At 42.4% G+C, this 14,455-nt stretch overlaps 1 protein-coding gene across 1 annotated transcript; it reads right to left on the minus strand.

Moving 5' to 3' along the window:
- Positions 1 to 5,661: 5,661 nt before the first annotated feature.
- On the minus strand, positions 5,662 to 12,487 carry LOC306818108 (NXPE family member 3-like; the record flags this gene model as incomplete). Its single annotated transcript, XM_079335481.1, has 5 exons — positions 5,662 to 6,258; positions 6,342 to 6,545; positions 7,241 to 7,311; positions 7,644 to 7,939; positions 12,071 to 12,487. Coding segments are annotated over 5 exons (1,536 nt in total), but the record flags the coding sequence as incomplete, so codon positions are not given.
- Positions 12,488 to 14,455: the final 1,968 nt, after the last annotated feature.

Here is a 14,455-nt window from a genome sequence, read left to right on the forward strand (position 1 = left end):
AACAATAACTAATGACTCAATAAAACAGGAAACACTGAAGAAGAAACTAGGAAATACTAACACACACAAGGGAAACAATCATTACTAGGATAGACACTCATCAAGTAAGACAACAAAGCAGCACTATGTAAGACTGAGGATTCACTCTCTGTTAAAGGACAGCAGCTTGTTAACATGAGCTTGACTTTGCATAAATGCTGCTTTGATAGGGAAATTTGACTCACCAGGTGAAGGTCAAGATTTGTCTCCAGATTTTTTTTTTTTTTCCTTTCAGAACTTCCCAATGACTATTTCAGAAAACAGTGTGTCCTGCGATCTCCTGGCTGACTGCAAGTGAAGCCGTCAATCAGGTGATTAGCTCACCTAAAACCTTTTTCAAACCAACCCCTACACACTCCCCCTCCGTGTCCGTCAGAAGTCACACATCCAGGTGTAGGGTAGAAATACAGCAGCAGGCATTGGGACAAACTTCCCTCTCTCAGGTGGAAACAGGAAGTGTGTGTTACCATGGTTTCTCAGCGGCATGGCTTAGTATTAATGTAGGCCTACGTTATGTAAAAGTCTTTATGTAGATTATTTTTCTCTAGTAAATTATATGCTATAAGTGTAGACTTATAGCAAAACGATCAGATGGAGCCCACATTCTTTATTGTAATTTATAATTTAATGTTTAGTTAATTTATTGTAATATCAAAGAACAAGTTGTCTTAAATGAAAGCACAGACAAGGAGACTATAAATGAACATCACAGCAGCAAAACGTTGATTTTTTTGTTGTAGCCGAAATTAAGTTTTACAAAGAAATCAAAAGTAGAACAATGATGAATAAGGAACAGTGAGAAGTTGTCTGTAACATGATTTAATATTCTTTAGTTTTTGTAACAGTCCATTTAAATATAAAACACGTCAACAGAAGGAAGTAAAGAAGAGGAGGCTTTTATTTGAACCTTTAAAACAATAAACGGGTGAAGTTGTAAACGTCTGTATGACAATATTAAATGTCCATCTTAGTTGGAGCAGTGTTTTGGTTTGTTCAAACACTTACACACAGAACTTACTTTAGTACAGGTCACTCCTTCCGTGACTACCGGACGCAATAGGCGTTACACGTGATCATCAAGTGGGCATCGGCGCAGACTCGCTGGCGGAGGGTTTTATGGCCCACTACCACTCCCCGCTAAGTGGTTTGAGACAGACTTAATACGGCGGGCCCTCCGCGTGGACGCGCAAACGGAGGGGTAGTGGGTAGGGTGTAGTGGACGGTTTGAAAAAGACCCCTAGAGTAAGGGAGGAGATGTTGGCTGCTCACTGCCTCCAATTGGCTCAGGTAATTTTATTGACAGCTACTTTGGTCCAATTGTAAGGACTATTTTTCCCTGGCCTAGCAGACACGAGAGATAACCCTGCCATGGTTCTTGATGATACATTTAAAAACACTGCGTGCTCTGTACATCAACCTCCCAGCGCCAGCTGTCCTCTGGAGGGACGTGACGCAGACATTGACCATGCCGCACGTAAACAAAAGTCTGATTTTCTTTAAAGGAAAACCATGCAAAGAGAATTTGGAACTTAAAGTCTAAACCAAAAGGAGTTCATGGTGGTCTCTTAAATATCCAGAGTATTGAGATCAAGTTCAACATCTCCTGATGGACTCTTATTTGGATTTCCTCGCTGTGGGGGAGACCTGGTTAAAGAGTAATATTCAAACAACTATGATTAATATCCCTGGGTACATCTGTAACAGGAGAGACAGACAATCCAGTAAAGGAGAGGAGTCCTGATTTATATATAATCCTTTTCTTCAGGGGAACACACAGTATGTAGTTTGTAATCTGCTTTTCCATCGCCGGCCGCAGCTTGTTAGAAAGGTACAGAAATGTTTTTTTAGACAAACTGAAGTTATGTACCCATTGTTTGTTTGTGTGTGTGTGTGTGTGTGTGTTTGTGTGAATCCTGGGACGACCACATCCCACCACTCATTGGCTCAGCTGAAGGCCCAAACTGTTGGTCTGCGGCGATGAGTAGCCAGTAGTTGAATTCCCTGGAAAACACAAGTTATTAGTACTGATAATAAAACAAATGAATATTTATTAATTACAATGTGAAATTATATTAACAATTCAATAAATCATAGCATGCATTTCTGAGTTAGTCTACTCAAATAAAGTGTCACTGCTGCAAAAACAGGCTATATTGTGGTATAACTGTTGCTCAAAATGAGGAAAAACTACATAACAAATACGTTTACTTTTAATAGTTTCGTATTGCATTGATCAATTGAAGATTTGTCAGGCAGAACAGGAGTACATTGAGAAACTTGAGAAACACATTGTAACTAAACGAAATGAAAGTAAGCTTACCTTTCTGTGTTGTCGTTTCTTTCGAGCCAATGTGCCGTTTAGACTGTTTACATTGGAAATCTTAAGTACCATGTCCGAAAGCTTTCTTGTTAATTTGGCTGTATTTCTACTCGCGGCAAGCAGCCTTCTCTGAAACAAAGCATATTGTTCTAGAGAGAGCCACATGCAAAGGAAAAAGATGCATTCCACTCTGTGTCGCGCTGCTATGATATCACGCTATTACGTAGCTGACGCCGTATATATATACTGTATATACCTTGTAACCCGGTATAATCCCCCATTATTGCAAAGAGTCTTTTTTTGTCATTATTTAAATTAGTTGTTTAACATCTCACATGATCACATTGATTTTTTTTTTTTATTATTATTTATAATTTTTTTCAATACAAAACAAAAACCTTGTGCACCACTTACACATACAGCAAAAATATACAAAGTCATTACATATGACGGTAGCACACTTATGCACACACAAACACACACTTTGTCTGCCCCACGGGGAGATAAAAAATGAGTGAAACCAAAAATGATAGAGTAATTGACTGACAAAGTGCATTACAAGCATTGTTTATACAGACCGGAAGGAGGAATTCCCAGAGATTTAAAATGATATATCCACAAAAATTACCAAGATAAATGAATACATGAAAATACATACTAACATGCTGGTGCTGGGGGTAAGAGGCTGAGAGCTCCTGACAGCTTGTTTAGTGATGCATTTAAAACTCACTGAAACGTTCTATAAATGATCTCACTTCCTGATGTCCGAAAGAAGAAACGACTAGAAATCCAATACCACCAAAACCAAAAAATACCATACACATACCAGAGCTGGACTCACTGGTGACGGTGGTGGAGAGGAGGACTCTGGACAAAATGCTCTCTATCATGGACAACACACACCACCCTCTGCACAGCACCTTCACCGGGCAGAGGAGCATGTTCAGTGACAGACTGCTGTCACAGTCGTGCTCCACGGACAGACTCAAGATAGATAGATGGATAGATGGATAGATGGATAGATGGATAGATGGATAGATGGATAGATAGATAGATAGATACTTTATTGATCCCGAGGGAAATTCAAGAACTCTTTTGTCCCCCTATAGGCCACAAGACTGTACAACACTTCACTGTCACGGCAGGGAAGAAGCACACGGTGAATCCTGGACTCATTTTTCACTTTTTTTCTCACTCCTCATCTGCACTGCTGACCTCAGAGTCAGCCTCCAGTTGGACACTTTAATGCATATTGATAGTCACCTTACTGAGCACTGGTCACATGGTTGACATGACCACCCTAACTAGGTCAAGTTTCACTCTATTGTCTTCAACACTTAATGCTAATCTGCTCCTCAATAGTTGGGTACTTAACGATAATCACCCTAAGCACTCCTGGTTTCACCTTATTGTTTTGGACACTTAATGCTAATCACTGCTCCTTTAAGTTGCTGAGCACTTTAATGGCCCAATTTGCATTCCTGCATTGACTGTTTAACAACTGTACTCACACCTCTGGCACTACCTCGAACACCTCTGCACATACGCATGCAACTAGTTTCTAGAAGGTCAGCACTTTGTTTCTAAGGCTCTTTAACTGTTTACAGGTCTCTTTTAATCAGCACGTTTTTCTCTCCTCACAGGTTATGTACATTATGCTATATAAGTTTTAAGTCTAATGCTAATGCTAACTGCACAGGTTTAACCTGTAATTATGTTTACTCTTAGTCACATAGGGGCTGCTAAATCTTGTTTGGGGGATTATTGTATATAGAGGGGGGGGACAGCGGGTGTGTATTGTAACTAATGTCTCGTGTCCTGCCTGTCTGTATACTGCTACTGGATGCCTTGAATTTCCCCCAGGATCAATAAAGTGTCTATCTATCTATCTCCCATGTGTTGGGTGTAAATGGAACCAATAATGTTACAGTTAAAGGTTGAATAATGTAGAACTCTATTTGATTTATTTAGTAGCTTGGACTGATAATTATCATAGAAGGAAGTTTTGTGAGCAGACAGGAATTTGTTCATGGCCTTGTATGGCCTTGTAAAAGCAACAAAGGCTAGATATTGTTCTTATAATAAATCAAGCTCATCCAAATGACATTCAAAACACTGAATCTACAGTTCTGTCATGATGCACAACATGTCAGTAATCTGAGACATGTGAAACTGCATATCCAGCTGTTAATGCGCAAGCTATGATTATACATTATATTAAGGCACATACCTTTGATCGTAATGCGTCTCCAAAAATAGTTTCTTTTTTTATTCACAGTATCAGAAATGAAAGGCAAAGTATGAAAGTTGTTATTGCATGGTTAGAAATGACAGAAAGGTTTTTGAATCTCTCGAAAGATAAGAACGTATTTTAATTGAGTACTTACTGTCTGTTTTTCTCTGAGTACTCAAAACAGTTGGCTACAGAGACTACTGTGTATTCTTTCCAACTGGGCGTCGACTTAGTTTGCAACTTGAAACCAGTAGAGAGTGGATTACACTATGATCCACCCACACACATGCTTAAATGAATGAGAGCTAGTTAAGGTTAAAGGACAACTGCAATGAAGACTGTGCATGCATCTAGAGTCAATGTGGCAGCACAAACGTCTGCAACAGTGACTCTGTTATCAGTCTGCAACAGTGACTCTGTTATCAGTCTGCAACAGTGACTCTGTTATCAGTCTGCAACAGTGACTCTGTAATCAGTCTGCAACAGTGACTCTGTTATCAGTCTGCAACAGTGACTCTGTTATCAGTCTGCAACAGTGACTCTGTTATCAGTCTGCAACAGTGACTCTGTTATCAGTCTGCAACAGTGACTCTGTTATCAGTCTGCAACAGTGACTCTGTTATCAGTCTGCAACAGTGACTGTTATCAGTCTGCAACAGTGACTCTGTTATCAGAAATATTGCAAAGTTGTCTGTTAGACACAACATTTAATAGTGTTCACCAACAGGTTATGGAGGGTCTGGGGATCCCCCTCAGAACATTTTGGACACCTAACATTATTTTTCCTGCATTCTGATCAGTTTTATGCCTTTTCTGAATTATTATGATCCAATATTTTAATTAACGTTCCAAGTGTTCATCGGATACAAGAATGCATTCATTTGAATACCTCCCTAAACATGTTGACTGGAGAGCTGTCATTTTTTGGGTCGGGATCATTCTTATATCAGACACACTTGCACTTGCCTGCATGTGCACTGAGCGTTGATACGGCACGGAAATAACTGCCAACAGTCAGGATGCACTGAACACAACGAGTGTGTGGCCATTTGAGGAAAAAAATCTGCACTTTGGAATAGCAACTTTAATCAACACTAATTCTAAGACTTCTAAATGCGCTATTGGGGACATGTGTGGGACAATATAATGTTAACTATATTCTTTATTATGGGAGGAAGTGGGTGAATGTTGTGAGGAAGGTGGTGGGCCAGAACCATCTCCCAGGCATCCACCAGATGAACATTAAGTCCTTTGAACACAGCCCTGACCGCCTTGTTCTGCTGCATTGCATACCAGTCATTAAAGACAAATACATAGGCAAGATATGAGCCTCTGAGGTTTGGAGTCCTGATGAACACCAGCGTGTCTGGAGCCCTGTTCAACAGACGAATCACCGCCCTGCGGATGCTCTGTAGCCTTCTGATGTAGAATCGAATTGGGAAAGGAGTGAGGTGAGCCCAGATGCCAAAAATTACAACTGTGTTGGGGCCACCAACTACATCATCTATTTCATTGGCAATATAATGAAGCTCGCTGACTGGGATATTGTCGGAAATACTAATAGGAGGACCATGGAAGTGGAACGTCACCAAGGTGTTTCTTGCATTGTCCCATGTCATGTAAGGTCCTGCTTTCCTTGGTTTATCCCGGTTTATCTCCTTAGCATCTGAAAGTGTGACAGAAAGAACAAGTTAAGCTGTGATATAAACACAATTAAACTGTTACCTGAAATCTCTGTGGATCAGCTACCTTTTAGTGAAGCCTTGAGGTACTCAAACCACTGCCTGACGGTGGAGTCTCCATACAGGTGGACCACCTTTCCTTTCAGACACTGAGTGATGGCAGAAGCGTTGAAGTGGTTGACTTTGGTGCCACCTAGTGATCTCCACATACCCTGGTAGTAATATCCAGAGGGTCCAGACGTCCCACTGCCTTGACTGACTGTGGACTGCTCTGAGAGTTACAGGTCAAAATAAGATTTAGTTTAGAAGAAAAATACACATTATGTGCTGTAGTGATCAGCAGCACAGCGTACGTCTCTGGTGCATGTATTTATTGTGCGGATGCATGACAGCCAGATTTCATGATCTCCGCTCTACAGCGAGGTTGGACACTGAAGCAGGCGCTCTGTAAAGCCTCCCAGATTTATTGTGGTTAGGTAAATGTTACCAAATGAATCTTACATGAAAATGTTAATTATTTAAAAGGTAAACATTTAGAGATGTTAAGTAGTTTAGTATTTTTAATAGCACACTGGTAATGAAAATTAATCTAGTTTTGAGTGTGAATGAAGTAAAGGCTTGCAGTTCTATCTCAGTGTTGTATAGAAGCTGGTTAATTTATTGATTGTTGCCTTATAATGGTATATCCTTTCTACAAGGCAAAGACAGTTCCAACAATGCTCTCGCTTAAAGAGGAAGGTTGAATGCATTTTCACATTTTTTATTTTCAAGGTCACATTGAGATTTCTTTCATAATGCAAAGTCACATCATATGCAGCAGTGCCAATGTGTGCAATATGTTTTATACCCGTCTTTTGTGTTTTTTTTTTTTTTGTTTTTTTTTACTTTTGCATCTCTGGCATTGTCTCAAGTGCTGTTTTATGTTTTGAGGGAAAAAAAGATACGTTTAGAAAAACTGTGCTTTACCTTTCTTTTCAGGCAGCACAGTAATATTGGTCGGTCCTGAAGCCTGAATGAAGACTTGCATGTTGACGTCACTGAAAAAAAAAAAAAAAAAACACATCCCATGATAAAGTACCTCTTACACTAACAATACAATATGAAAACCACAGTGAAATGGGATTTAAATGACTCTGCCTCCATATTTAGACTGAAAAGTTACACTTCAGATTTGTGGTGATGAGAGTCAACTTTAATTGTTCAGACTAAGTAACTGATATATTATCTTACACTGTAAACATCTGAAGATTTTATCTTTGCCTCCTGTAGTTACAAACTCAACATTTTCCACCAGGTGATACTTTACTCTTTGTTTACACTCATGACATGTAAAACTAGATGCATCATTTCTATTGCTCCGATCCCTCACCTTCGGAAAAGCTTTCCTTCATTGGCCTTTTGTCTGTTAGTCAATCCACCATTTATGTGGTTCATCCTGGCATCACAGCTCAGCGTCTTTGGCTTGTAGCAGAACCACGGGTCACCTGTGCGGAGGTCAGTGTAGTTGCACTGTGGCTGGCTGGTTTGACGAAGGCAAACATTACAGATGGTGCTTTCAGAGATATTGCCTGAGCGAAAGAGGCTCTTGTAGATAGCCCTATCAGGATGTTCTCTGTTTAGCCTATGAAGGACTGTGACAGCCTCGCTTGAGTGGACAAGCGTCACCTGATAGAACAGAGAACAAGAGTTTTAAAGGTATTGCATACAAGCCATGCCTGTTATTCATGAACTTAATAAGATGTCATTGTATTTTTTGGTGTTAGCTTACTGAAGTTGTTACTTTATTTAAATTAAAAGCTTAAGAGAGATTAATAGAAATTGCCAACTCCCCACTTGCGGGCCAGTAGAACCTGTTTTCTTCAATAACCAACAGGAAATGTTTGGAGGAGAGAGTAAGGGGATGGCATTCAAGGCAAAGGTCAGTTTTGAACATCAGACCACTGCAAAGAGGACTATACCCTTAGCCCAGCAGATAAGTGAAATATAGAAAAGGATGGTGGTGTTATAGATAAAAGCATGAAACTTGGCACACTGTTGTTTGTCCTGTGGGAGATTTGTATGACCAAGATGGCGGCGCGAGCGCATCGCGAGGCCCAGCGTCTCTCTCAGATTTGCAATTTTGCAGTAATTCTCCTGTTAATTTCCGGCTTGTTCGTACGGAACAGCCTCGCCTTAACATCCTACACCAGACAGGAACTTTTGGATATTGGAATACATCTCCCTGACGATCCAATCAACAATCTTCGACTCATCCCCGAGATCGCCAAAACACCCGAGGCTACGCACTCTCCCCGGCCGGGCGGAAGTGCTCGCAGGCGGCGTCGAGACCGTAAACAAAGGCGGGGGAAGTGCGGAGGTATAAGGGCTAAGCTAAAGCTAACACCGCACCGTCTCCCGTTACCCAGCATTTTCCTCGCTAATGTGCGGTCTTTGATGAACAAGATGGACGAGTTACGACTTCGCATCATGCACAGCAAGAGACTTATGAACTGTAATGTCATGATCTTCACAGAAACATGGCTAAACAATGGAGTACCGGACGATGCTATCAAGCTAGCCGGTCGCCACACACTCCGGGCAGATAGAACAGCAGAGGACTCCGGTAAGACCAGAGGAGGAGGACTGTGCATTTATATCAACAAAACTTGGTGTACAGACTCTGTCATTATTGGGAGACACTGCTCAGTTAACATTGAGTTTCTCATGGTTAAATGTAGACCTTTCTATCAGCCAAGGGAGCTCAGCTCCACTATTGTAACTGCAGCCTACATCCCCCGATGCAGATGCAAAAGCTGCTATGAAGGAACTTTACACAGCCATTAGTAAACAACAGACTGCTCACCCGGAGGCTGCATTTATAGTTGCAGGTGATTTTAATCACTCAAACTTAAAGACAGTGCTCCCTAAATTTCACCAGCATGTTTCCTGCAATACAAGAGGAAACAAAACTCTGGATCATGTTTACACTAACATTGCAGGAGCCTACACCACGACCCCCCTCCCCCACCTGGGACAGTCAGACCACCTTTCTTTGTTCCTCATCCCCAAGTACTCCCCACTCATCCAATGTGTGAAGCCATCAGTGACAACAATTAAAGTGTGGCCAGCGGGGACAGACTCTGTACTTCAGGACAAGTTCCATCACACAGACTGGAGTATGTTTGCCTCTCAGGCTACCTTGGGCTCTCACACAGACATTGACACCTACACTTCTTCTGTGCTGGATTATATCAACACCACCATCGACAGTGTGACAACATGGAAGCAGATCACCACGTACCCAAATCAGAAGCCATGGATGAACAAGGAGGTGCGTCTCCTGCTGAAGGCCCGCAACACCGCCTTTAGATCAGGTGATGCAATGGCCTACAGCGTGTCCAGGGCAAACCTGAGGAGGGGCATCATCAAGGCCAAGCACTGCTACAAGCTGAAGGTAGAGGAACACTTCTCCAACTCCGACCCCAGACGCATGTGGCAAGGCATCCAGGCCATCAGTGACTATAAACCCAGCAACTCCACCCCGATGACCACAGATGTCTCCTTCCTGAACGAGCTAAATCACTTTTATGCTCGTTTCGATAGAGACAACAAGGAGACGCAGACCACGACCAGACCTCCTGCAGACAACCAGCCCCTCTCATTCACCACCACAGACGTCCACGCTGCACTGAGCCGGATCAACGTCCGAAAGGCTGCTGGTCCAGACGGCACCCCTGGGCGCGTGCTTAGAGCATGTGCGGAGCAGCTCACTGGGGTTTTTACGGACATCTTCAACCTGTCCCTCGCCCAAGCAGCTGTGCCAGCATGCTTCAAAGCCACCTCCATTGTCCCAGTGCCGAAACACTCCAGCCCGACAGGCCTGAATGACTACCACCCTGTAGCACTCACACCCATCATTATGAAGTGCTTTGAGCGACTGGTCCTAGCACACCTGAAAATCTGCCTCCCACCCACACTGGACCCATACCAGTTTGCCTACCGCAGCAATAGGGGTACAGAGGATGCAGTCTCCACTGCGCTGCACTCTGTGCTCACACATCTGGACAATAACAACACATACGCACGAATGCTGTTTGTTGATTTCAGCTCAGCATTCAACACTGTCATCCCCTCCAAGTTGAACACTAAACTTGGAGACCTGGGCTTCAACACCTCCCTCCGTCACTGGATAATGGACTTTCTGACCAACAGACCCCAGTATGTTAGGTCAGGACACACCTGCTCCTCCACCATCACACTCAACACAGGCGTACCACAGGGCTGTGTGCTGAGCCCATTCCTCTACTCCCTCTTCACCCACGACTGCAGACCTGTACATGGATCCAACACCATCATCAAGTTTGCGGACGATACAGCGGTGATTGGCCTCATCAGCAACAACGATGACACAACCTACAGGGAGGAGGTACAGCATCTGGCCACCTGGTGCGCTGGCAACAACCTGCTTCTCAACACCAGCAAGACAAAGGAGCTCATCGTGGACTTCAGGAGAGAAAAGGGAAGCACGCACAACCCCATTCACATCAACGGGATGGCTGTTGAACGTGTCTCCAGCTTCAAGTGCCTGGGGACCCACATCACAGAGGACCTATCCTGGTCCACTAACACCTCCAGTCTGGTGAAGAAGGCTCATCAACGCCTCTTTTTCCTGAGGACACTGAAGAGACACCACCTGTCTTCAGCTGTACTGAGGAACTTCTACCGCTGTGTGATTGAGAGCATCCTAACCAGCAGTGTCACAGTCTGGTACGGAAACTGCTCTGTCACGGACCGTAAGGCGCTACAGCGGGTGGTTAAAACAGCCCAGCGCATCAGAAGGTGTCCACTTCCTGCCATTGAGGATGTCCAGAGGAAACGCTGTCTGCGGCGAGCTCACGGCATCCTTAAAGACTCCTCCCACCCTGCCCACAGACTGTTTACCCTCCTGCCCTCCGGTAGGCGCTTCAGAAGCCTCCGGACCAGAACCAGCAGACTGAGGAACAGCTTTTTCCCCAGAGCTGTCTCCCTACTGAACTCTACCCCCCGAACTCTGAACTCTGTCTCTCTCTCAAACTCCGCCCCCTCCTGACCCCCCCCCCCCAAATGGCAGCCATTATATTTACCGGTATCTTAGGTTCTAGACCCCCTCGGACCTTTAACATGATTAGGTCTTTCAAATAGCCTACCAAATCTGATTTGGTACCAGTTCTCAGCTTGCCCATTTGCAACAATACCAGCGGGCATGTCTGGTTTTTATTGCTCAACTTATTCATCCAGACTTCCTTCATGTATCTGTGATGCAATGTCCAACCAACAGAACAGAGAACAGTCATTCTTTAGGGACGAGTGCTTTTTTTGGGAGCTGGACTTCTCTCAGACTGGAGCCTAGCAGATAAAACGAGACTGCTCCTCTTGATGGGATCTTTGATGGGCTTTGTTTGGTTGGTGAGGTACTCACTGGCATAGGAGTCATATCGGTCCTGTCAAATTCAATTCATATAGTGTAAAACGTATGTATGGAACTATGATTGTTTATAGAATTAATTTCAGTGAAATATAGTGTTTAGTAGGAGAATTGATCTCTTTATGGGCTGATCACCACATAAGGTCTGATCCTAAACTTGTCCCTGCTCTGGAATACAACATCACAAGGACTTTTTATGTTGGATATTGTTGCTTGTTAGCAAAAGCAAGCCAAGGGGAATGATTTATATTTTACAAATCAAGTGATCTACAGGACAATAGCATTGCAATAGGTGAGTCATTTTGCTTTACTTGTTTCACAATATAATTTTAGAAGAAAGTCTTGAACTCTACCTCAACCTGTGCGCTTCCTTCCCAGAGTAAAGGGAATGCAGCAGAGTAGGAGCCATTAAGGTGATCCACCACTCGTCCAGCTACACCTGCTTCAAGCGCTCTGTTGTGCAACCGGGCAATTAAGAAATCTCCTCCAGATTTCTTGGGGTTACCTTGGAAGTCGTATATTTGTATAATGACGTCCAGCTGGTCTCCTACGTGCCGCTCTACTCCACCCCTCCCTGGAAGAATGGTGAAGGTGCTGTGGGCGGGATCACTTGTCCGGTTCAATAAAAAAGGAGCTGGCAGAGGTGGAGTTTCAGGCCAAGCAATGGAGTCCAATATGAGACGTTCCTCCTCAGCATCAGCAGAAGTCAGTGGCTTAAAGGTGCAGAAGACATCAGGCACGTGTGGAGCAGTGGGAGGAGTAGTGGGAGGAGCAGTGGGAGGAGCAGTGGGAGGGGCAGTGGGAGGAGCAGAGGAAGGAGCAGTGGGAGGAGCAGTGGGAGGAGCAGAGGTCACTTTCTTGAGGATGGCAGGTGTTTTTTCATAATTTAGCTGGCAAGGGGTTTAGAAAGAAAGATGGTGACAAAGACACATTAAATTAATTTACTGAACAAAATTATAATTTTATATTTAATTATCAAAACTTGAATAGTTAAATGTAAGCTGCTGGAAGTCACTGAAATGTTTCTAAACGATGGATAAAGACAATGGTCTTTTATGTTTCCTGATCAAACTGCATCATTGACCTGTTGACTGACATATTTTTAAGCAGCATGACCCCTTCTCTTTTCCTCATCTTAAATTCCATTTACATTGTATGAGCAAATGCACTGATACTTAACTGTAAGTCCCTGTGAGGCAACGATTATCAAGATGGTATTCTCTAATGTATGCACATCTTTTTATCAAACATGCGGTGCTTTAAATCGACCATGATGTGCTATTAACTGTAGACCAGGTTTGTTTAAGTGAAGTTGTATCATGCACTAAGAATGCAACTTAAATCACATTCCTATACAGTACTCAATTTCTAAGAGTCCCAGCTGTGAATCTTTTTGTAATGTTTAAAATGCTGGTGTTGCGACCAATTTTACTTTATATTTGCTTTCTCTGGGTAGTATTATGAGGAAAACGTCCATAATTGTTTATTTTTATGCAGATGATACCCAACTGTATGTATGATGGAAGCTTGAGGAGCCCAATCTGTAATGTAAACTAGAAGGATGCCTTGAGGACATTAGATATTATATTATAGATATTGCATATACATGAAGGCATACATACTTAATGGACAATATGTGGTGTCTTGCACATTTGAAAGATGCAATCCTGAGTGTATTAGTAGTTTGCAGGTAAAATCAAGTTGATACACATCTCAACACACAAATCAGGCCCTTTCACACTGCTCCTCACAACTACTTGGCTAACAAACCATAAAGTTTATTTGATTTAATATCCGACCTTTAGAATAGTAGTTTAGGATTGTTGATCTATGTGGACACTCAATATCCCACCACCCTCCCCCTGGGCAAACCGCTGTTTGTTTGAACAAGTAGATTGGAACACAGACATGAATTGGTCCTGTCATATCGAGTATGAAGCCATCAATATCCTTTAATTAGAGGATTTAGAAAATCACTGAGCAAAATGTTGTAAGCAATATAACCATCAGTTAAAATTGTTAAAATGTCTGCTGTAATCTGACTATCTGACTCAGATTCAAACATTCAAACTCCACCTTTAAAGTGTTACCAACAATCACAGTTCTCACCTGCAGCAGGCTCCTATTTCTCAGTATGAAGAACAATACAGTCAGCAGGAGCACGATGACACCGCCCTTCAGAAGCTTCATGTTGACTTTGTTACTTATTAATCCTTTTTTCAACATGGTTAGTCCTCCTCTGGTACTGGAAGGAAAAACATGAGTATGTATATATATATATATATATATATATATATATATATATATGTATATATATACGTGTATATATATATATACAGGAACGTCATTTAAAGCAGTGCAATGCCTGTTCAGAATGTGCTTGTTGGTAATGTGCTTGGTCAACATGTGGCTAGATACAATATGTAGTGTTGTGCTCAGCAAAAACAAACTTCACATGCAATATAGCACATCTTTAGTCACTGGAAAATACACCTGCCATGATATAGTGTATGTTCTAGCATTAGTAGAGGGTATGTGTCATGACAGGACAGACAAGTGGAGTTGCTAAGATTTAGGTGCAGTGATTCAAAAATATTAGAGTTGGACTGCATTGAAAATATGACATTATGGAGGATGATCTTATATACATAGGCTAACAGAAGGTTCACGATTCTGTTTAGAAAAGAAGACAGCTGTAAGGAAAACAATAAATAACAGCTAAGCTGTACTGTACAGTG

The sequence above is a fragment of the Symphodus melops genome, assembly GCF_947650265.1.
Source record: "Symphodus melops genome assembly, chromosome: 22".
Taxonomy (NCBI): Eukaryota; Metazoa; Chordata; class Actinopteri; order Labriformes; family Labridae; genus Symphodus; species Symphodus melops.